General features: G+C 38.0%; 1 protein-coding gene across 5 annotated transcripts in view; it reads left to right on the top strand.

The window, feature by feature from the left end:
- Positions 1 to 26,105, top strand: part of LOC124595846 (serine/threonine-protein phosphatase 2B catalytic subunit 2-like) — a 773,882-nt gene that overhangs the window by 711,075 nt on the left and 36,702 nt on the right. For 2 of the 5 annotated variants that reach the window (XM_047134749.1, XM_047134751.1), the window contains exons 8-11: positions 10,970 to 11,063; positions 18,184 to 18,310; positions 19,517 to 19,597; positions 21,923 to 21,925. In XM_047134749.1, coding sequence (XP_046990705.1) covers positions 10,970 to 11,063; positions 18,184 to 18,310; positions 19,517 to 19,597; positions 21,923 to 21,925 — 305 coding nt within the window. Of the gene's footprint in view, positions 1 to 10,969; positions 11,064 to 18,183; positions 18,311 to 19,516; positions 19,598 to 21,922; positions 21,926 to 23,071; positions 23,096 to 26,105 lie in introns of all 5 variants that reach the window. The other 3 variants (XM_047134750.1, XM_047134752.1, XM_047134748.1) reach the window with 2 other exon arrangements.

Below are 26,105 nucleotides of genomic sequence, written 5' to 3' on the forward strand. Positions count from 1 at the left end.
CAACATCACAAAAGGATTAAACTTAGACTTCTCAGAGGCATTCAGTATTGTTCAATATGACATCTCGTTAGGTAAATTACATGCTGTTGGTACACGAGGAATATCAAAGAAATGATTTGATTCAACTCTCCAAAATAGGAGACAGATGTTAGAAACTATTTAGCAAACAGTAAAAACCAAAGCACTATTTATAAATCTGACATTCAGACTGTACCAATAGGATTACCATAAGGCAGTTCCAAGGACCTCCCTCATATATCTTATTTATGTAATAGGATACCGAGATTCCGACCAGTTGTACTCATAGTAACTTGGTTTGACAATGATGCAAATCATGTGTAACTGATACAGACCAGGTATTGCCAACATCTACATTCAGAGTTTTGGAATATAAACAAATTTTGATTGAAATGAACAAGTTAGCCTTTAATATATCAAAAACTTACAGAACAACGAAGTCTCATCATGACCTAGACATCAGAATCCATGTATATTTAAAAAATGGATGTATGTATTTGTGTATGTTCCACTTCTCCTAAACCACTGGACTGATATCACCAAAACTTTGTACACATATCCCTTACTGTCAGGCAAAAATTGCTGTGAGGGTAAGAACCACTTACCTATCATAGTTTCGGAAATATGACATAATAAACAATTAGTTGCATGAAAAACTGCCACATCATGCAAGGTGTTTAGATTTATTACTTCTGTGCTACTAACTTTATTTGCAACATATTTTGCTGATAACATCCACATATGCCTCTGGGTGTACCTACAAAATATATTATTGTATGACATATAGATCAAGAGATACGATGTATTAAACACAGACATGCATGAAAAAATACTGCTTCGCGCATGAAGTTCTAATACATTTATAGTTTGCTACTAGGGCACTCGTACAGTCAAGTGAACTTAAAGAAATCCCTGACACCTGGCAGAACTTTTGGCAGCCTTTTAACTGTGTAGCAGAAATGGCTGTAGGTGAAACTGTAGCCATCTGTAGAGCTGTGAAGAGATGTAGCCATACAGACATTTACAAAATCATGTTGTAGGCATGTGAAGCAGCTGTGGCCAGCATATAGTAACTGTTTAATAATTTCAAAGATGTTTTCATGATTACATGTAAATGAAATTTGTAGATCAGAATAAACGAATTGAAAGGGTAACTGCCACCAAATTTTCAGACCTGGAAATTGATGAAAATTCAAACTGAAAAGCCCTCGTCTTCTGTCTCGCTAGCAAGTTAAGCTCCACTTGCTTTGCATTTGTGTAATTAGTACTGCATGCAGTAAACAGAGTATTACAATTGTCTACTTTGCATACATCCATTCTAGAATTACTTACAACCTCACATCCAGGTTCATAATAAGACAAACCTAAAAACCATTTTCACTGTACAACAACAAGCTGTTAGCCTAGAACTGCTTGTAATTATTTGAACACCTTCTGAACACTTACTTCAATAGCTCAGTATTCTACCCTTGGCATGCCTCTATGGAAAAAAAAAGTGATAGAAAAAAAGTACATTGACAGTTTTGAAACCAACTCAGTTCTTCCCTCTTACAGCTCAGGTTTCATTTCTGTGTAAGTGTCAACTATGTATTTGACATAAAATAAAGCTCCAAAATAGTCGGGAAGTTACACATGCCAGAAAGACAGATTAGGCAGCATAGGAGGAGTGGTGTTTAGCGCAGTTTACCAAATTATTGTCTTTTTGAGGTTGAAACAAAGTGTGACAGTGAAATTATCTGGAAGCATATAATACTTCTGGGTGAAATTAGTTTAATTGTTGACAATATTATGAAAATGATAGATTGGTATGTGGAGATGATGAGTTGCAGACAGGCACAAAAAGAGACTGTTTTCAGCCAAAAGGCCTTCTTATAAAGTGGACAAAATGCGCGTGTGCGCCCCCCCCCCCCCCCCCCCCCCACACACACACACACACACACAGACAGTTCACATTCACATTCACAAGCACATAACCACTGTCTCCAGCCACCGAGGCCAGGCTGTGAGCAGATGCTTATGATGCGAGAAGCAGTCTGGGTGGTGGGGTAAGGAAGAGGCTGGGTCGGTGAGGGGAAGGGGAGAGCAGGGTAGGGGTGGAGAACGGTAAAGTGAAGTGCTGTTTGTGGGAGAGCACATTTGGTGGGGACAGGGTAGGGCAGCTAGGTATAGTTAGGAGGTCAGAAAGTGGTAATACCTGGGGGGGGGGGGGGGGGGGGGGGTGGTTAGCAGAAAAGGAAGACTGCAAGTCTGTGTGGTGCTGTGGAGTGTGGAGTGGAAGGAGGGACGGGGTAGGTGGGTGAAGCAGAGAGCCTAAGAAAGGTTGAGGCCAGGCGTGTGGGAATTAAGAAAAGCTGGAGTTGGTAGGAATGATCCAGATAGTGCAGGTTGTGAAGCAGTCATCGAAGTGAAGAACATGGTGTTGGGCAGTGTGGTCAGCAGCTGAGAGGTCCAGCTCTCTCTTGGCCGAAGTTTGTCAGTGGCCATTCATGCAGACAGACAGTGTGTTGGTTGTCATGTGTGCACAGAACATAGCACAGTGGTTGGCAGCTTTCCTTGTAGATCACATAACTGATTTTACAGGTAGCCCTGCATTTGATGGGATAAGTGATTCTTGTTACTGGACTGGAGTCTGTGATTGTGGGAGGATGTCAGGTCAGGTCTTGCATCTATGTCTGTAACAGGGATGTGAGCCATAAGGTAAGGGATTGGGAGAAGGGATGGAGTAGGATGGATGAGGGTATTCTACAGGTTTTATGGGCAATGCTGCCATGGGAGGGGTGGGAAGGATAGTGGGTGGGATATTCATCATTTCAGGGCACAACAAGAGTTAGCCACAACCCTGATGGAGAATGTGATTCAGTTGCTCCAGGCCTGGGTGGTACTGTGTCAGGAGCAAAATGCTCCTTTTTGGGCAGATGGTGGCACTTTGGGAGGTTCTGGATGACTGGAGAGATAAGGCACAGGAGATTTTTTTTTCTGTATATGACTGGGAGGGTAATTCCAGTCTGTGAAGGCCTCATGAGACCTTTCCAGTCACCATGACCAACTATATCATCACCCACAATTGCTTCACCTTTGAAGCCACCATGACCAACTATATCCTCACCCACAATTGCTTCACCTTTGATGGCATCACCTACAAACAAATCATGGTACAGCAGTGCCCCCCCCCCCCCCCCCCCCCCCATGGTAGAGAAGTTCTTCCTAAGTACCCAGAGTCCCAAACACCTCACCTGGTTCAGATTCATTGATGATATCTTCATGATCTGGATCATGGATGAGAACAGTCGACAAAACCTGAACCCCTTCTCACTATTCACTTCACCTGCCTTCCTCAACCCAACAAACCACCTTCCTTGATATTGACTTCCACCTCAAAGATGGCTACATCAATACTTCTGTTCATATCAGACCTACCAACCACCAGCAATACCTCCAGTTTGACAGCTGCCACCCATTCCATACCAAAAAGTCCCTTCCATACAACCTAGCCACCTTTTGCCACTGCATCTATAGTGCAAGCAGTCCCCCTCCAAATATACCAAGGGCTTCACTGAGTTTTCACAGATCAGAATTACCCTTCCAGTCTTGTACTGAAACAGATTTTCTGTGCCTTATCTCTTCAGTCAACCACCACCCACCAGAGTTCCACCATCTGGTCACAAAGGACCATTTTCCTCTTCACTCAATGCCACCCAGGACTGGAGCAACTGAATCATATTCTCTGCCAGGACGTAGAATACCTCTCGTAGTGCCCTGAAATGAGGTACATCCTACCCACTATCTTTCCCACCCCTCTGACAGTGGTATTCCACTGCCCACTGAACCTACACAATATCCTCATCCACCTGTACTCCACTGATGCTCCCAAACTCTTGCTTCAAGGCTCATATGCCTGTAATACACCTAGGTGCTTTAGCTGTCCCATATATCATCCTAATACAACCTACTCCAGTCCGGTCACAAGCATATGCAAAGGTAGGGATACCTGTGAAAGCAGTTATGTGATCTACAAGCTAAGCTAGAACCACTGTGTTGAGTTCTACAAGGGCAAGATGACCAACAAGTCGTCTATCCACATGGTCACTGACAAATTTTGGCCAAGAAACAGCTGGGGCACCCAGTTGCTGAGCATTCTTCACCCCTGTGACAGCTTCACAGCCTGCACCATCTGCAGCCTTCCTATCAGAACCAGATTTTCTGAGTTGCATAGGTGGGTACTCTCCTTGCGATATATCCTGTGTTCCCATCAACCCCCTGGCCCCAACCTTCATCAGTCACTGCCCTTCATCCATCTGTCCTGTTCTCTGTTCCCATGCAGCGCTACACTGCCTTCCGTTCCACCATCACATCCACAGTCTTTTTACTTCTCCCCTTTACTGCTTCATTTCCCCCACCCCGTTTCTAACATACTGTCTACATCATATAGCTGCCCTACTTGGTCCCCACTATGCCCCTTTGTACTCCCACAAACAGCACTTTACTGTCTCCTCCCCCCCCCCCCCCCCCCCCCTCTGCCCCCGTCCTTACTCTGTTGCTCTCTCCCTTTCTTTTCCCACCCCAGCCTCCTCCTCCCATCATGAGCAGTAGCTTGCTGTGTGTGGCCTCGGCAGCTAGAAACAGTGGCTGTGCGTGTGCACGCGTGGGCATTTGGACGTGCATGTGTTTTGTCTACTTTAGCAGGAGGTCTCGAGTAGCAGTCTTTCTGTTTAGCCTGTCTGCATCTCAGCATCTCCACTTCATGTTGAGTAGCAGTGTATCCTTTTCATAAAACTGTCATTATTCCATCCTGGATTTTCCATTGTTCAGTGTAATTACTTGATGTTTTTACCAGCCATCCAGTTCTGCTTTAACAGATGCAGAATCATTCAAAGTCTCTGTAGTACGGGAAATATGAAGATTGTGCTGTGTTAGTTGGAGGCAGCTTTAATCTACTGAGCATGGAAAGACAGTCTTGTGAAGTACTTCTGAAGACTTTTCAATGGAAATATTTTAGACCTTTTAGCTACAAACAGACCTGTCCTTATTGACAGAGACGCTATAGACTCCGAGATTAGTGATCACGATGTCATCATTGTGACAGTGATTATTGAAGTTAATAAATCTGTTAAGAAGGCCAGAAGAGAGTTTATGTTAGAAAAAGCAGATAAGTGGTTGTTTGCTTCACACTTAGCGAATGAATGGACATCATTTAACTTCAATATGATGGACATAGATGGATATTGGGCAAAGTTTAAACTGATTGTAAATCCCATTCTGAAGATGTATGTGCTAAGTAAGTGGATTAAGCATGTAAAGGATGCTCCATGGTTTAATAATCAAATTTGGAAAAGCTGAGGAAAGAGATACTGCTGCACTTGTGGTTCAAAAAAGAGCTCACAAACATTGAAACAGAAGTTACTAGAAATCTGTAGATCTCTAAGGAGATCAATGCGCCAAAAATACAACAACCACCACCATCATGCATTAGCAAAAGATCTTGCTGAGAACATGAGAAAGTTCTGGTTACACATAAAATCAGTAAATGGGTCAAAGGCTTCTATTCAGTCACTCATCAGCCATGTGTGAGTGGTAATACAAGACAGAAAAAGGAAAGCTGAAGTTTTAAATTTAATATTTAAGAAATCATTCATTAAGTGAAATTCCATAAACATTCCATTGTTTGACAGTCACCCAGCCTCTTGCATTTAGGACATAAAAATTGACATCCATGGTATAGAGAAACAACTCGGAGTTGAAAACAAACAGAAGTAATGCACAGTAATGGACCAATATCCATAAGATCGGTTTGATACAGAATTCTTCAGTACATTCAGAGTTTGAATGTAATAAATTTCCTTGAGGTAGAAAAGCTTCTGCCCACAAATAAGCATGGATTTAGAAAGCTTTGCTTGTGGAAAACACAGCCTGTCGTTCTCTCACATGATAGCCCACAAACCATGGATGGGGGCAACAGGCAGATTCGATATTCCTAGATTCCTGAAAAACGTTTAACATGGTGTTCCATTGCAGAATGGTGACAAAGGTATGAGCATACAGAATAAATTTCCAGATATGCAAGTAGGTTGAAGATTTTTTAAGCAATAGATCCCAGTATGTTGACCTTGACAGTGAGTGTTCATCAGAGACAAGGGTATAGTCGCATGCACCCCAGGGAAGTGTAATAGGGCTGCTTTTATTCTCATATACATAGAAGAGGACTTAGTCAAAATTCCTAGTAGGTGTGATGAATGGCAGCTTGCTCTAAACGTAGGGAAATGTGGGGTTAATGTGGATGAGAAGGAAAAACAACCCTGTACTGTTTGAAAGCAGCATTAGTAGGGTGCAGCTTGACTGTCACATTAGATAAATATGTGAGCATAACATTGCAAAGTGATATGAAATGGAATGAGCATGTTAGTTTGGTAGTAGGGAAGGTGAATGCTCGACTATGTCTTCTTGGGAGAATTATGAAAAAGTGTAGCATATTCATAAAGGAGACAGTATATAGAATGCTAGTGTGGCCCATTCTCTAGTGCTGTTAGTGTTTTTTTTTTTTTTTTTTTTGGATCATCAGCAGGTCAGATTAAAGGAAGACATTGAAGCAATTCAGAGGTGTGTTGCTAGATTTGTTACTGTTAGGGTCGATCAGCACACAAGTATTGCAGAGATGCTTCATTAATTCAGATGGGAATCCCTGAAGGAAATATGGGACTCTTTTTGCAAGGCATTATTGTGGAAATTTAGAGAACTGACATTTGAGGCCAACTGCCGAACCACTTTACTTCTGCAAATGCACATTTCACATATGAACCATAAAGATTAGCTGTGAGAAGGGCTCACACAGAGACAGTTGTTTTTACATTGCTCTATTTTAATGTAGAACCGGACAGGAAATGATGACTAATGTTAATAGATACCCTCTATCATGTACTATGTGTGAGTTTGTGGAGTATATACATATGTAGGTACATTTTTATAATTAATCAGAGTTTTGGATGCAGTTTTGAATGTGATATTGCTTAGATTACCATGCACCTTGTACTGTGTGTTATCTGTGCTGTTCATATTGTCTCTAGATGAATAAACTACTAGTACTATCTGTATTCAGTGGTACCCAGATATCAGTTTCAAATTACTTTCATTGTTATAATAATTTCTTGATTATGATAAAATATACACTACTGGCCATTAAAATTGCTATACCATGAAGATAACAAGCTACAGATGCGAAATTTAACCGACAGGAAGAAGATGGTGTGATACACAAGTGATTAGTTTTTTAGAGCATTCAAACAAGGTTGGCACTGGTGGCGACACCTACAACGTGCTGACACCTACAACGTGCTGACATGAGGAAAGTTTCCAACTGATTTCTCATACACAAACAGCAGATGACCGGTATTTCCTGGTGAAACGTTGTGATGCCTCGTGTAAGGAGGATAAACGTGTACCATCACATTTCCGACTTTGATAAAGGTTGGATTGTAGCCTATCACGAATGCGGTTTATTGTATCGCGACATTGCTGCTCGCGTTGAGCGAGATCCAATGACTGTTAGCAGAATATGGAACCGGTGAGTTCAGGAGGGTAATATGAAACGCCGTGCGGGATGACAATGGCCTCGTATCACTGGCAGTCGAGATGACAGGTATCTTATTCGCATGGCTGTAATGGATTGTGCAGCCACATCTCAATCACTGCATCAACAGATGGGGATGTTTGCAAGACAACACGCATCTGCACAAACAGTTCGACGACATTTGCAGCAGCATGGACTATCAGCTCGGAGATCATGGCTGCAGTTACCCTTGACGCTGCATCACAGACAGGAGTGCCTGCGATGGTGTACTCAACGACGAACCTGGGTGCACGAATGGCAAACATCATTTTTTCGGTTGAATCCAAGTTCTGTTTACGGCATCATGATGGTCGCATCCGTGTTTGGCGACATCACGGTGAACGCACATTGGAAGCGTGTATTCGTCATCGCCATACTGGCGTATCACCTGATATGATGGTATGGGGTGCCATTGGTTACACGTCTCGGTCACCTCTTGTTCACATTGACGGCACTTTGAACAGTGGGCGTTACATTTCGGATGTGTTACGACCCATGGCTCTACCCTTCATTCAATCCCTGCGAAACCATACATTTCAGCAGGATAATGCACGACCGCATTTTGCAGGTCCTGTACGGGCCTTTCTGGATACAGAAAATGTTTGACTACTGCCCTGGCCAGCACATTCTCCAGATCTCTCACCAATTGAAAACATCTGGTCAATGGTGGCTGAGCAACTGGCTCATCACAATACGCCAGTCACTACTCTTGATGAACTGTGGTATCATGTTGAAGCTGCATGGGCAGCTGTACACATCATCCAAGCTCTGTTTGACTCAATGCCCAGGCATATCAAGGCTATTATTACGGCCAGAGGTGGTTGTTTTGGGTACTGATTTCTCAGGATCTATGCACCCAAATTGTGTGAAAATATAATCACATGTCAGTTCTAGTATAATATATTTGTCCAATGAATACCTGTTTATCATCTGCATTTCTTCTTGGTTGGCAATTTTAATGGCCAGTAGTGTAGATAATAAGTAAAATATTGGCAAATATATAAAATTAAGCACCTAAAAATTACAAAAGTCTGCCAAATATTAAGTATAACAGTTTGCAAATACTTCATGGTAGTAGTTTGAACCTCATTTTTTTTATACCTAATCCAAAGAATTTCAAAATAAACAGAAACCTTTCTTAGCGCATCACTACCTGCTCTTTCGAATGGAACAAAACTAAAGAAAACAGATGGTGATAATATTTAACAGTGCAACATCAAATTATGCACAAACTGAATGCAATATTATTTTGATTGCTTGTTTATGTATTAAGAATTTTTATAATACTAATGAATAACTGTTGAAGTTTGATAGAGATGATAACCATTTTTTTTCACATGTACTAAATGACATTCATTATACTTTGTTTGTACCAAAATACAAAGTTAGAAATGGGTGAAGTGGTTTCACAGATTTCCAGTGGCTATATTATTTGCATATTGTCACAGGACTTTGCACCCTTATAGGAAAACTCAAAAAATTATATGCATAACAAGTGCTCCATATGTGCCCCTTCAGTGATTCTGCAGATATTGAGTAGATAATAATGTTCTTCCCACGTTTGGCACAGAAGGTCCCTATCAATATCTTTAAAAGCCCTGTAGATGCACCTCACAGTTGTGGCAGGTGTATTCGTAGAGGAGGTTCAAACACTGAACTCTCGCTTAACCCCACACAAAAAAATCGCATTGGCTTATATTAGGAGAGTACGGAGGCCATGACGTGAATAGTTGATTATCAACCCCACCTTGACTGTGATCCATCAGTTTCTCAATATCCTGTTTAAGAATTCATGAACGTTGCAATGGAAGTGGGATGGAGCACCATCCTGTTGGCAGATGTAGTCCACACTGCCAATTGCCAGTAGTACCATATGCTAATGTCCAGATACACGTATCATGTAACGGCCTTTTCACAAAAGAGGAAGTGACCAGAAGTATGAAATTGTGAGACTGCACAGAATACATTAATATTTGGTGAATCTCAAGTGTGCTTCATGATAACATAAGGATTCTCTGTCCTCCAGATTCACACATTGTGCCTGTTCACTGTGCCATTCACAAAAAAATCACTGAAAATGAGTTCCTCATGAAACCCACCCTTTTTTATTAACTGCTGCTACCATGCTGAAAATTTAAGGCACGAGACTCTGTCATCAGAAGTCAGGGCTTGTAGTAATTGTAGGTGGTTAGGCTTTAGCTTCAGTCATTTCTTCAAGTTCTTCCAAATGGTCGGTTGTAGGATCTTCAGCTTTCTGGTTTCTGTATTTGTAGACTTCTGTGGGCTATGTGCAAAACTCGCCCACATGCAGTCAATCGTTTCTTCACTCACTGCAGCTGATCCTTTGATTTCTCCTCACAGAGGTCTCCTGAAGCTTCAAACTGTGCATACTATCACCGAATGGGGTTGGCAGTCGGTGGATCATTGTTGAACTTTGTTCTGAAGTGTCATTGGACAGCTATGCAGACTGATGTGAATGCGTATCAAGCACTACACAAGCTTTCATTGTGCCTGTTGCCATCCATCTTGCCTAACTGTTTATTGCTGTAATCTTGTGGCAGAAATGTGAAAGTGGCTGCAACAGAACAAAACTTCTTGAGCTCTTGTATATGAGTGTTGAGTTTTGTGGCAATATGTCAGTTGAAACTTCCTGGCAGATTAAAACTGTGTGCCCGACCGAGTTCGAGTCTTGGTCGGGCACACAGTTTTAATCTGCCAGGAAGTTTCATATCAGCGCACACTCCGCTGCAGAGTGAAAATCTCATTCTGGGAATATGTCAGTTAATGTAGCTACAGTGAATTTATGAAATTGCATCAGTAACGGGAATCACAAAATGGCTGAAAAATTATTGCAATTTATTCTTGCCAAGACTGCAAAATTATTGCAACTGATTTTTGCCAGACTTTGACCTCATCTAATATACAATGTGTGAATGTGAAAATACTATGAAATTTTAAAAATGTGAAGAGCACAATATCCTGATATCTCTCATTCATTGCTACCAGTTTCAGTTTTAAGCCATATTAAATTTGACCAGAATTGAATATTTGTGCAAAATTTCATTCACACTGGGTATGACCAGGATGGGACAATTCCTGTAATTGGTCAAGTTAAAATGAAATGACACAATGTGGTTATCCCTTTTTTTATTGTCTGTCTGTTAAAGTTATTTTAGTTTCTCTAAGTAATTACTGTTTTTTAGTTAATGATACATCATTTGTCATTGTACATAAACTGTCTTGTTGTAAGCAAACTCTTAATTATTTTCCTCGTGCTGTGTTTTGTATGTTTAGCGTTTGTGTTCAAGGAGATACAAACAATAAAAAAGTTTCTGTTCTTATTTTTTGCAGATATAGAATGTACAGGAAAAGTCAAACAACAGGATTTCCATCGCTTATCACTATCTTCTCAGCACCAAACTATCTGGATGTATATAACAATAAGGTAAATATTCAGTGATGGCATATTTATTTCTTGGTTAGTAATAGAACGTGATTCTCAATTGTAAGTGTTAAAAATGATAAGAATACTTGAAACTATATTAATTACATGGTTTAAAGACAAATGCTTTGATTTGACAGTTTTACTTAAAAAGTTAAATTTTCTCTTATGGTGTCATTGTAACTGTACTGCCACAATATTAACATAACAGTTAATGGACTGTGAAAGATATTTGCAGAATTTTAATGCAGTGAAGTAAAAAAATTTTCAAGGTAATTCAGGAATACAGAAATAAAAGTTGCTGAGGAATAAAATAACTAGGAGGTGCAGGGAAGCTAAGATGAAACGGTTGCATGAAAAATGTGAAGAAATCAGGAAAATAATGATAGTCGGAAGGAATGACTAAGCACATAGGAAGGTCAAATTAAAAGCAGGGGTGGTAATATCAAGAGTGTAATGGGAATTCCACTGTTAAATAAATGGTACTGCATATAAGAAATGAGTTGGAGGTCATTTAGATTGTAATATTGGTCTGAGAGGAAATCCCCTCTGGAGTTTTCCAAAAAAGGTAGGAATGAGAAGATGTAGGCATTTAACAGTTGAGGTACATACGAACAAGACAATGATCTGGCATATGAACTTAGATTCTCACTTAAGTGAATATAGGCTCTCTCTCTCTCTCTCTCTCTCTCTCTCTCTCTCTCTCTCTCTCTCTCTCTCTCTCTCTCTCGCTCTCTCCTTCTTTCTTTCCTCCCCCCCCCCCCTCCTACCCTTTCCTCCCTCTCTCTACAGTACCAAAAGTACCACGACCTGACTGGGGTGGGGCTTGGTGGGGTGAAAGGAAGATTGGGGACATGAACAGGGACAGCTGTGCACTCAATGAGGGGGACGTGGGGTTGATGACCCCACCTACCCAAGAGACTGAGAACAAGAAGACTGTATGATAAAGTATTGGTTAAACAGCCTCCTTCCAGGTACACAGTTTAGAGGAACTGGTGATGTGGAGGCAAATCTAGGTGGTTTGATTTGTAAAGCAGCCATTGAAGTCAATCTTGATGTATTCAGCATTGTGTTCTGCAACTGGGTGATACAAATTGCCCTTGACTGAACATCTTACGTTTTAGAATGTTTCTGCCCAACCATAAGTTTACATGGATTTTAGCTTACTCTTTAATAGCACACCACATATTTCCCTTTACTGGTCAGTAAGTGCCCAAGTTTTCAGGCTGTTTTATTGTGTATAGGCATGGCACTCAATAATCAGAAAGTTAGTGTCTCACAGCATCCATCTGGTAATTGCTATTGATGTGACTAATTTTTACATTGAAATAATACGAGGGCATACTGAAAAGCAATGCCTCCAAATTTTTTATGTGAAAACCTTCATAGATTTTTAAAGAAAACTAAATGTTATTAACATTCTACATCTTTATTCTTCATGTCTTCATATATATTTCTCAACGTAGTCATCACGGTGTTGAACACATTTCTCCCAATAATAAACCATTTTGTTGATACTGTCGCTGTACAATGTTTGACTGTGTTGGAAGAGCCACAACCTCACCTCTGCTTGCTCCACTTCATCACTATCAAAGTGAATACCTCAGAGGTGTTTTTCAAGTTTTGGAAATGAATCAAAATTGGGTGGGCCAAGTCGTGACTGTATACATGATAATAGATGACAGTTAATGCAAGGCATCAGATTGTTGCAGATGTCGCAGTGCTTGGTTGTAGTCTGGGGTTATCATGCTGAAGGGGAGTGTGATCCATGTGTGGATGACCTCTTGGAATTCGTGCTTTTGATTACAGTATGCTGTTTCTTGTGCACTAAGATAGTTCTATTAAACACCACCATGCTACACACTACAATTTGGAGCCTTCTAGTAGTGTGTTGTTGTAAGTGAAGTGGGAAAGCAGACTGAGTGAAATGCATGATATGTAATACATCAACTGATATTAAGAACAGGATAAAGAATTCGGAAGCACTACTTTTCAGCATAGCCTTGTGAAAGAATTAGCACACTATGTGGTCAATAGCCATAAAACAGGTAAATATGAATTAATTGTGAACCATAATTACTACATGTTCCAGCATTGCCCCCATTTTCTTTCTTTTTTTCCTTGCCTTTTTTCCCCACTGGATTGGCATTTTACAATCAGTGTGATATCTGTTGTTTTAAATTTAAAGTAACTTTAAAATTTTTACCTGTCACAAAGAAACCTTGCAAACTTTTAAACTTTTTGGGAACTGTAACTTGTTGAGACAATGAACACAATCACTTTGCATCTTATTTTGATGCTTTTTATTCCATAGTAGATACAACAGTTCTGAAACTGCAGTTAAAAGTACTCTCCTCTACATGGTCTTTTTATCCTCCATGGTACTACATATTATTGTCTCAAGATGCCTTGTGAAGTTAGTCTTCCATACAAAATTGTTAAGAATTGCATGGCCACTTGTTGACAAACCCTAGGTAGTCTTCCCATCTTCCTCAATAATCAGTAAGTATTGCAGTGAGCGATAATCGTGCAAGAAATTTTAGTTTTTTCTCGTAATGGCTAATACTAATAACTATGGCTAAAGATTATTGTGACATACAATTCTAGCACCCTCCCCAATAACAATTTACAACTTTGAGCAGTAAATCTTTTTGTACTTCCTGGTGGGTATCTGCTTGGACATCTGAAGATATTAGTTTCAGTAGTCAGCATAAAATCATCAAAACATCTGTTCAGTATTTGAGGACAATTAAGTATGGACCAGATTATACATAAATAAAACTTGATATTATGTCACTAAAATTTAATATTAATTAATTATTATGTGCTTCTGAAGGCATTTCCCCATAATGAATTGACAGGTCTTAGTTCAGCAGCATTGGTTCTGGAAATTAAACTTCCACCGAAGTTTGTTTTGACTTTCCTGTATGCCAAGTCAGTTCTTTCCCAGAATCTTATTTCTTTCTCGATTTCTTCACATTTTTCATGTAGCCATTTTGTCTCAGCTTCCCTGAACTAAGTTATTTCATTCTTAAGTGACTTGTATTTTTGCATTCCTGAATTTTTCTGAACATTTTTGAACCTCTTTCTTTCAATAAGCAGCTGAAATCTTTCTTCTTTTATCCATGGTGTCTTTGCAGTTACTTACTTTGTACCTCTGTTTTTCTTTATAACTTCTGTGATTTCCCTTTCAGAGATATCCACATCTCCTCAACTGAACTGTGTATTGAGCTATTCCTTATACAGTATCTATAGCCTCAGAGAACTTCAAGCATGTCTCTTCAGCCCTTAGTCTTCCATATCCCACCTCTTTGTGCATTGATTCTTCCTTACTAATCTTTTAAACTGCAGCCTAACCTTTACCACAACAAAATTATGATAAGAGACCATATCAGCTCCTGGGTCTGCCTTACAATCCAGTAAATGATTCCAAAATATTTACCTGACCATGATGTAATCCAACTGAAATCTTCTCGTCTCCCGTTCTTTTCCATGTATACTTTCTCCTCTTGTGATTCTTGAACAGAGTATTTGCCATTACTTGCTGCAATTTATTGTAGAACTCTGTTAGTCTTCCTCCTCTGCCATTTCTCATACCAAGCCCATATTCCCCTGTAATTCTTTCTTCTACTTTTCTCCCTGCAACTGCATTCCAGTTCCGCATGACTATTAAATTTTCATCTCCATTTACATACTGAATTACTCGCTCAGTATCCTCATATACTTTTCCCATCTCTTCATCTTCTGCTTGCAGTGTCACCCTGTATACCTGAAGTATTTTTGTTGGTGTTAGTTTGCTGTCAGTTCTGATGGGAACAAATCTATCACTGACCTATCCACAGTAACTCACTCTCTGGCCTACCTTCCTACTCAACACAAATCCTACTCCTGTTATACCATTTTATGTTACTACTGTTGATATTTCCCTATACCTGTCTGACCAGATATCCTTGTCTTCTTTGCATTTCACTTGACTGACACTCACGATATCTAAATTGAGCCTTTGCATTAACATTTTTTGATTTTATAGCTTTCCTATGATGATCAAATTTCTGACATTCCATGCACCAGTTCATAGAACGTTATTCTTTCATTTGTTGTGCTATCTTTTTCTCATGACCGCCTCCCACTTGGCACTTCTCTCCCTTGGATCATAATGAGGGTTAGTGTGGGATCTTTTTCCAAAGGAGAGATCATCATAACACTTTCTCATTTATAGGTCAAATGTCTTATGGATACATATTATGTGTCTTTAATGCAGTAGTTTCAATTACCTTCTGCATCATCATGCCATTAATCATTGCTCATTCTTCCACCTTCAGGAGCAGTTTCCCAGCCTAAGGTTGAGAGAGTGCCTTGAACCTCTAGCCACTCCTCTGCCCTCTTTGACAAGCCTGTTGGTTGAATAAGGATGACTTCTTATGCCAGAAGTCTTTCGCTGCTGTTGCTGATGATTTTTATTCAAAATTTAAGCAGTGTTGGGGTTTGAACGTGAGACCAAGGGAATTTTGTTTACTAATTGAAGATGCTATCCCTAGACAACAAGTGCATGCATTAATGCATTATAATGTTGGGCTAGGTCTCCTTGTTCTTTACAGATATAATGTGTCAGAGGTCTCGCCATATCACATGGTTCTGAATGTCCTTGAAGATTGCATTGATGACACATCATCAGTCATATGCTTCCAGTTTCTCTGTGGTGACTGCTGCATAATATTTCATCTGTCCTTGACTGTGAATGAAGACTGTTCGTTTCTCTGGTCTCCTACAATTTAGCAGCATGGCATTTATTTTCCTGATGTACCTCTCCTAGTGCAATTCCTTTTGTGATATTCTCCTCTCTTATGTTTGACACTGACCTTTTAGGTGGGTGGATTCATGAACTTTTCCTTACAATAGTCTGTTGGGACTGCTTCTGTTAATGTCACAGCTATCACTTGAGCTATTATAAAATCCTCTCCTCTTACTGTCACAACTGTTTTAATCTTCTCATCGTGGATTCCCTGTATGATTATTGGTGGTGCTTGCTTCCCAATTAGAGATTAGCTTCTGGAATGCCTGCTCCCCTCATTCCCCCCCCCCCCCCCCCCCCCCCCCCCCGCCTCTCCCTCCTCCCTCCCGAATGCTTTTTTGGAATTACTGTTGTGTGGTGTCAATGCCCCTTGTCCATTCGGTCGTGCTTAAGCTCTGCTGTGTCTGCTAGAGAATAATGGTCATGCATGGTAATCCAAAGTCCATTTCGACTCGTAGTTCTCCAGTCCAATTCCCTTCACACCTGCTCAAGATGCAGTGAAATCGTGTGTGAGTAGATTACTTTGTGGTTTCCTACAATCTTACTTTTAAGAAATTTTAATAGTGTGCTATAATTATGGCTTAGTGTTAGTTCAAAAGCTAAATTAAAATTCCATGTGGACACTCTTCAGTTCACCTTTATTCCCATCAAAAGCTCTGGGAATTAGCTTATATGCATCAGATAAGATTATTTTCTGGGTGGGGGCGTCACTTCCTTCTAGATTCATATTAGGGATTTTTCATTCTTTCTCAGAATCATGCACCTCATTTGTATGCTGTATTATGATTCACTTACCATGTTTCTTAATCAAGTTGTCAGTGCTGTGTTGCGTCTTGTGAAGGCATAACAGTGGAACTTAGTTCTTTCTACATGCATATCCTGCTGACAAGTTGTCTCTCCGAGAAAATCGTATCTTTTTTACTCTGACACATTAGTTCTTGGTTAAGGTACTCACCTAGCTATCAAAGCCTTGACCCCACATCTGATACCAGTTCATATGTTGGAACCCCATGTGGGTTGCACTCTACTTGCTTTGAATCTTGTAATCAGGTGGGAGGAGACATGGTATTTTAGGTCATCTGTCTCTTGCATGTGAGCTGCTACGTGTGGGGTTGAAATGTGACAGGTGTCAAACTGAAATTTTCTGGTTCTCTGTGGTTAGAGACAGCAAAAAATGACTCTGATGTCAGAGGAAGGAGGTACATTTGGTGCCCATAATGAGATTCTGGCTTGGCTTTTGGTCTGTAATTGTCATTTTTGTGCATTCACATGAACGTGCCTAAAAGCACAGGCACCGGATTATAAGTTGAGTCCTGAGACCCATTTAAGAAGTGTAAAACATAGATGAGCATTGTAACTTCAAGCAGTTACTGGATGTTCCAACTAGTTACCAGTACAAATGGCCACACCAGCCTAACACCCTATTAGAAATAGGGTTCAAATTTTATTGAATTGTATTTCATACCATGAACCAGGAAAGGAGTCAGTTGCCAGTGCTCTAATTGAACCCTTAGGTTAAGTACACATCATAATGGAAGTGACAAGCAGATATTAAGTACTTGTAGGCAAACGTGTGAAGGAAACCACTAACCACATTCCACAGGTACCCACAGGCAAGTTTTGTAGTCCCTTTTAGTGTACAAGTGTAACTGAGTATAATTATTCTTACTCAGACAGTCCCTGCTGTTGCCTGGTAATCACCCAAAATGCTAGTTTCAGTGTATGATGGGGCTGAATTTTACTGCTTGCTGATTGGTGGTGTCTGTATACTGCATTTGGGCCTGTTTCCTTAAAGTAGCGCATGACTGCATCATCTTCGGAATCCAATTTGCAGTAAGTGAGCATGACCTCAGCAGTTTCTTAACGTGCATGAGCGCATACGGAACTGGAAAAAGGGACTAGCACTGCCTATCTCAATCTGATTGACAAGGCTCACTGCTAATATTCATATCTGGATGACTTTTTTTTATTTTTTGGCATCCCCTTCTTGATTCAGTCATTACAATGTGTGTAAATCTCTAGATTAAATAATTTCAAAGCTGCCTACTGAGCAGAAATAACAGATGAATGATAAGAGAAACCCTCTCTCAATTTTGTGTTATGTAGCTACCATCTCATTACAATTTTTTTTTTCATTCTGAAGCATTCAGGAATTCGTGTATGCATCAATCTAGGATATCTAAAGTAAAATATCGCTGTTCTTTAATTTTTAATGTAAGGGAATAAAAGTATTATGAAATGCTCTCTTCTGTTTAACTGTACAAAACCAGTGTTGTTACTGAAAACAAATAATGGCTTATTCTTAGTGGTTTTTATGAACATATGTTGTAGGCTGCTGTCTTGAAATATGAAAACAATGTGATGAACATCAGGCAGTTCAATTGTTCACCACATCCATACTGGTTGCCAAACTTCATGGACGTTTTCACATGGTCACTGCCATTTGTAGGAGAAAAAGGTAATTCATTTCCTTTATATGTACCAATTCACCTTTGGATACCTTTTGCTTTTTTTTTTCTTCTCAGATGGGCCAGCTAAGGACCATGTGCCCATTTCCATTTCTTATTTGTTGTTGTTCCCCCCCACACACACACTATTTTTTCATCTGTTCACTGTGTGTTCTCTTTCTGTCTCCTGACCACCTTTAACCATAATTCATTTTTATTATTTATTAGTCTGCAAGGAGTATTTGTTATTTTACAGCATCTGTTTTTATTTAAAATTAGAAGTTATTTTAGCATTCTCATAAACTTAAATCAGGTTTAATCGGCATCATAAGTTGTTAATATCAGCTAACAGTTACAAAGTTACAAATATTTATGGTATTAAATACATATAGTGTTTCTCTCGTTTAAACCACAGCTGTTCTTGTTATCTCAATTAAGTTTAAATTTCACATGAAACTGCTGTTATAATAACTGACTTTCTCTTATTTCATTAGTACCTTACACTCACAGTAAAGGAACTTCCTGGCAGATCAAAACTGTGTGCCAGATCGAGACTTGAACTAGTGACATTTGCCTTTACCAGGCAAATGTTCTACCAATTGAACTCCCCAAGGTTGATTCAAGACCCATCCTCACAGCTTTACTTCTGACAGTACCTTGTTTCTTACCTTCCAACTTTACGGAAGCTCTCTTGTGAACCTTGTAAGACTAGCACTCCTTTAAGAAAGATATTGCAGAGACAGGGCTTAGCCCCAGCCTAAGGAATGTTTCCAGAATGAAATTTTCACTCAGCAATATCCTTTCTTCCAGGAGCAAGGTTTTGCAGGAGAGTTTCTGTGGAGTTTGGAAGGTAGGACATGAGCTAATGCCTGAAGTAAAACAGTGAGGATGGGTCATGAGTCGTGCTTCGATAGCTCAGTTAGTAGAGCACATGCAAGCAAAAGTTTGTGTCTCGGTCCAGTACACAATTTTAATCTGCAACAAAGTTTCATATCAGTGCACATTTGACTGTAGAGTGAAAATTTCATTCTGGAAATAAAAAAAAATCAATGATGGCTAGACTGGTTTGGTTATCTATTTTGCAGATGAATGTTTTCTTGTCTATTGGTTGATAATGATTTGTAAGCTAGATCTTAATATTGTGGTTGCTACCAGGAAAAGTAAGTGTGAGGTTACAGCTTCAGTCACTCACCACGTGTCCATCGTATTTGTTGCAGTCACAGAGATGCTTGTGAATGTGCTGAATATTTGTTCAGATGATGAACTCATGTCTGATGGAGATGAAGGGCTTGAAGAAGGTATGTATTTGTGCTGTGTGTTCTCTGTAGTTACCATTACAACACTAGCTGATACGAATTCTAAAGTATTTAAAGTAGCAGTATGCTTTCTTTTTTATCTGTGTTAATTACATTATCTGTTTACATTTAAGTGAAAATTATTAGTATATTTTGTATTAAAGCTGTATGAATGCAATGGTGTGCAGATAATCTTCAGTTCTGTGGATTCTGATGCTATGTCTCTGTAAAATATGTATCATGGAAAAGTCCATTCAACTCAATAATAAAAGAGGAATAGCATATCCAGACTTTGTAATAACTTTAGATTCTGTGTTCATTGAATTCAAAAACTTATAATTCTTCATTTTTAATTCAAAACATTCAAAGTAAAAGTGGGAGCAATTTATGTGTGAATGCAGATTAAATTTTGCAGTATCAAGGAAGTTAACTGAAGTAAGATTTTCTTCGATCTGAAGCCTTTATAAAACTATAACTGGACTGGCACTGAGATATCCATTGTATATCACTGTCATTTTAATAGTGTGGCAGACTTATCACTGATAGTTTTGTATAGCAAATTTTCAACTGGGTAATTACAGAAAAAGGAAAGAAAAGTATTAAATGCAGCAGAAATTTTTTCAAAGTGGCCAGTATGATAAAGAAATAAATAAATTGGAATGACACTTGTCTTAATGCAGGAAAGAGTTTGCTGCAGTTTAAGTGAATGGGTTATTATCCCTGGTAGAGTAATTTGTGCTTTTAAAGCAACATTTTTTCTTACCTCTCAGTGAAGTATTTAGGCCATTACACAGTAAAATAACTCTTTAACAGCCAAAATGCATCAATTGTGATGGTAAATAGAGCTATCTGAGCTGATTGAAATACAGGGCAACTAGTTTGCAGCAGTTCAGAAATTTTGAGCTGAAAGTCGGAGATTTGAAAACCTGAATTATGAAAAATTATAAGAACTTAATTCCTGAAAAGAATCTGGAATGAACACGAGTAGACAATTACAAGAATGTGTTCAGGCAGATACGGTTTTGTGTGTGTGTGTGTGTGTATATATATATATATATATATATATATATATATATATATATATATATATATATATATATATGTGTGTGTGTGTGTGTGTGTGAGAGAGAGAGAGAGAGAGAGAGCGCAAATTTTAAGTATCACTCCTAACTGACAAATATAATACCTGTATTATGTATTTACCACACTTTTATCATTTTTGTTAGTTTAAGTAAACTAGTTGGATTACTTCATTCTCTATAAATAATCTTTCATTCAGTGTCCAGTTCAGAAAGAACTTTCCTTCACTTTTTTGCACCAGATAAAAGGACCACCATACATTTCTTTTCCTACTTTTTCACTCTTTCGATTTATGGGATGGGTTTCAGGATAAGGAGGAGATGTCATGACAAATACACAGAAACATTCTATGTATTTATCATATGGAATTATAACACAAAAATTACATATTAGTGATATTTTAAGTTAGGCTACTGGGTATTTTTTTCTCCAGTAATTCATATTAAAGGGGGTTTATACTTGTATTTTATTGTTTTATCTGACGGCACATACAGCATGTGATTCATTTCAGTGAAGCTATGAAAATGAAGTTTTGTACAGATGATGATGTGTCCTTTTAGGAAATGATGACCTGAGGATTTGTTATGAGAGTTTTAATTAGAGCAATAATTTTAAATACGCACATAGTATGTAGTGAATTCCATAGTCTTTAAACCTTGGTATACTGCATAAATATATAAAACTTTTTAATGTGAAGCCTTATCTTTTCATTAGTTTGGATTTTTAAAATGTCATTCATTTATATGATTTTGCATAGATCAAAAGAAATTTGTTGGTGCTTACTTTGTTGCTCTCATAACTATCCATGAGCGTGCAGACATGAGCATATTTTAAAGGGTTTGGTAACAAAATGTTCATGTAGTTCATTCCATTGATTGTCATAAATATTTCTTCTCTTTATGATTCCAGCTTTTGAATTGGTTAGCTTTGAAAATAACTGACAAAGAGACAAACATTCCGAATTCATATTTTAATTATATTTAGAGCATTTGAATAATACTCATTTTCATTTAATTTTTCTTTACATTCAGTGTTCTTTTTCCATATACGCTAAATGAAAAAAAAAAAAATTCCAAGGGGAACAGTGCTGTTAATTATAATTTTAAGTACTGTATTGCAAAATCAGTTACATTGACATTATCTTTGTTATTTTTATATAATAAATGTGATTTACCATGCTCAGTATAAAATATTTACCCACATATTTTCCTTCATTCTTTGTGATTGTTCATTTTGGAATTCTGACAGATGGTAAGAATCAAGACTTCATTTGTAATATGTTTGTAGATGTGTGTTTGGTAGTTGGCCTGCACAGGTTAAATGAGTTCCAGTTATTTTTGTCTTATTACAATTGTTCTTTTTAGATATTTTGTTTGTAGTTTTTATATATACATCTCAATTGGTTTCATGGCACCAGACTAAAGGGTGAAATCTATTATTTCTCCTACACATTTATATTAAATAGACTCTGTCAGTTGTCTTAAGTTTTCATTAACGCTTAGACAGTCATTTTCATGCCCTTACACTTGCGTAATTTAAAAAATCTGAAGTTACAGATTATAGTGATTTTACCTAATATGCTAACGTGTATTTAAAATGGTACTCAGATATATGGAAATGGTGTTGGCTGGCTTAGTTACATGGCCATAATCCCATTTAGAGATATTAAATCATCTTTTTGCATATGGTATACATTTATTGTAATTTTTCAGAATTTTGTATTGTTCATTCTATTAACAGAAAATTTGGGAAAATGACTGTTTACAGTGAAATGACTGTCACATTCTTGAAAATAAGAGTAATAATGAAATAGTAATAGTGATAAATATCTTTAAATATAATTTTCCAGACTATTAATGCAACTCCCAAATACCACTTGACCCCTTGAGAAAAACTGTTCTTTAAGCAAAATTTTATCAAGTTACAAATAATTTGCTCTATTACTTTGATTTCTGTCATTCATTCGTGTATTTTGAACTTGTTTTCTTTATCTTGTGGTACATTACTGCTTATAAGTGTCATTTGATCAGTCTTTTGTAATAAGAGCTTGCTGTTATGTTTTTTAAATTCACAAGTTATTATATCTTGCTGCATATCTACCCCTTAGTAGAGTTTACTGAGAAATGCACATGAGAGAATTTAAATATTGGTGTTGGTCCCTAATCCTTCTTTACTCTTACCATTGAATTTTATATGCCTTTAAAATTGAATTGTCAGAGTTGACTGGTAGTATTTTCAATTTGTCTCTATTACTCTTTCCGGAAGTGACTTTTTCATCTTCTCACACCCTCCTGTGCCCTCTCTCTTTAATTACTTTAATTTTCTAAACAATTGCACCTTCTGACTGCACTGTACCTTCTCTATATGCATTGGGACTCTGAATTGCCGGGTGCACAGGGAAACTTTTTATACAAAAGAATGGTAAGTTTCTTGTGCAATTTTGGGTTTTTCTCATTGAGTTTTTCTTATTAAAATTATAGAATCACCAGATACACCTAATACTTTCACCTAGTTGTGTGCTTTTTTTTACTGCTATAATTTTGTCTCCACTGGAAAAAATAGTTTGTTACTTATTTGGTTATAAGTATGTATTACCATTGGAGAGTGTTGGTTTCTGTGCAGTGAGCAGAAGAGAAACTAATGGCATGTCAGTGTGCTTCTGGTGTGGAAGTTCAACCACACTTAACCGTTCTCATACAATCAGCTCCAAATTTGAAAATACAGACTTTTCCCACTAATGTTGTCACTGATCTTATAAGAGGTAAACATCAGTTCATTATCACCTTCAAAATTCTTGCTTACAGACATTTTAGAAACACAGTAATATGTCATAAGTTTATTAAAGACCAGGAGGCTTATTCTTATATTTCTCTGAACTTTAAACAATGGGTATGAAAACTGAACATGTTTCTATGCTGGAGGTCATCTTGTGGCTTCTTTATTGTGAACTTGTTTTGATTTTCTTCACTCTGTTCAGTGGGAAACAAAGGTTAATGCACACTCCTGCCTGGTCTTGTCTCAGTAGCCACAGTTGTTAACAAAACCCTACTTGTGTACATATCTAACACCTGCATCTTTGTGTTTGTTTCTTTTTTTTCCACAGTATTTTTGATAAGTGTCTAGGAATCTTGAAGTGATTTATTTCAGAATGAATGGTTTAGTTATAGTGGAGTAGCTTTGTGTTCCGTAAATTTTGCTTAGAAAGCATGAACATTGCCTTTAGTTTCTGTTTTTTATAATTTTACTTTTGTGAGTGTGTGTGCGTGTTGGTATTTTTACCACTAATACATTCTCATGAATATTTATTCATTTACTTGTTCATTTATTTTGTGTTTAAAATGAACAATTTTGAGTTATTTATGTGGTTATATAATCACTCAGGCGATATCACATTTATAGTTAAATTTGCTGTAGGGTTCTGGTAGAGTACTGGACATTTTTGTTATTGATGTTTGTATAATCTCATAAATATATTTAGTATAAGTAAGTTAAATTCTTTTTTAACCATTGATTGTTAATAACATTTATTAATATGCTGAAGCTCGATATCAGTTAAATTTAAGGCTAGGTGATGTGTTTGGTCATTAAAAATCAAGTTTTACTTGTTCAATTTTGCATTTTCATTACACAGTTAAAAATTACTTTTATCATTAATTATTAATTTCTTTTTGTGCTGATATGAAATGCTTTTGTTTTTCTGGTTGACAACAGTGCAAGATATTGATGTTTTTTCTTATTTTTGCACTGAAAATTCTGTAATACAAGCTCAGCTAAAAAAAAAAAAGTGCAGTAATATGTATCTGGTGGACTGATAAGGTAAGGAATGAGGAGATTCTGCACAGAATCGGAGAGGAAAGGAGTATGTGGAAAACACTGATAAGAAGAAGGGACAGGAGGATAGGACATCCGTTAAGACATCAAGGAATAACTTCTGTGCTACTAGAGGGAGCTACAGAGGGTAAAACTGTAGAGGAAGGCTGAGATAGGAATACATCAAGCAAATAACTGAGGACATAGGTTGCAAGTGCTACTCTGAGATGTAGTGGTTGTCAAGGAATTTGTGAGGGGTCACATCAAACCAGTCATAAGACTGATGATGACCCCCCCCCCCCCCCCCAAAAAAAAAAAAAAAAAAAAAAAAAAAAAAAAAAAAAAAAAAAAAAAGTGAACAAGAAACAAGGATACATATTACATCCCACACTGCTACTGGCAGTCTGTAGTTATAGTATGAAGGCTTTCACGACCGGATGACATATCTTCTGGTAAACCTTGGGGGATGTAAGGTCGTGGTCCATGAAACTCTTCAGCTCCTAACGTTTCGTCCAGTGCTTCGCTGGACATCTTCAGAGGGGTGTTTCTCCTCCGGTGAGTCTTGCCGACTGCAAGACTCACCGGAGGAGAAACACCCCTCTGAAGATGTCCAGCGAAGCACTGGACGAAACGTTAGGAGCTGAAGAGTTTCATGGACCACGACCTTACATCCCGCAAGGTTTACCAGAAGTCTGTAGTTAGCCAATTGAGTTGTGTAAGAATTACTCTGCTGTGAATTTTCACTGTAGTGCATGTAAAAGTAAAACATGATTTACTGAAAACTGTTGGGACTAAAATGTAACTTTAGATTTATTTGAAATTTAAAGAGAACTGAGGAATTACTGAAGTTTTTGAAATTTTGTACCTACTACAATGATGTCACTAATTATATCTAGTGATTCCAGTGATAAGTTTTGACTGCAGTTTCTATTCACTGTATGTCACTGTGTGTACATTTCTTTTAGAGCTGTAACCATTGACATAAATACACATGCAAAGTAAAAAAGAAGTTAGATGAAAAGTATACGTGTGTGAAATGTTACTCAATATTGTGGTAAAAGCTTATGGACACACTTAACTTGTTTTAAAAGCATACAAAAAGGATTGCAGAATCTGTACACTGTGTTAAGTGTGATGAAATGTTTTAAAGAGGGCACCCGTTGTTTGAACAAGACTTCTGTCATTGTTGACTTTCTACATCAGTGGATGATCACCACTTGAAGTCTATTAGTGTAGAGATCTGTAGACAGCATTGACTAATGGTCTCAGATTGCTAGGATGTCAATATTGTTTGGTGTTGTACAGTTAAGATGAACTGAGCTTAAATGAATCACATCATTACAAAATCTGTCACTTAGTTGCTGATAAAAGAAAAGATCAGTCATCATCCATGAGAAGTTTGAGAATGCAAACACTGATGAAAACTTCTAGAAAAAACATCATTATAGCTTTTGTTTCATGTTTGAATATCAGCAATTTGGACTGAAGTTAAGGTTATCACAAAGGGTTGGAATGGTCTCTGTGTCCAAAGAAAGCACATGTACTGCTGCAATACCTACCAAAAAAAATCATTGTACACCTTTTTTTGTACGCTGTGGCCATATGGTAAATGAATAAATAA

Source organism: Schistocerca americana, chromosome 2 (genome assembly GCF_021461395.2).
Source record: "Schistocerca americana isolate TAMUIC-IGC-003095 chromosome 2, iqSchAmer2.1, whole genome shotgun sequence".
Taxonomy (NCBI): domain Eukaryota; kingdom Metazoa; phylum Arthropoda; class Insecta; order Orthoptera; family Acrididae; genus Schistocerca; species Schistocerca americana.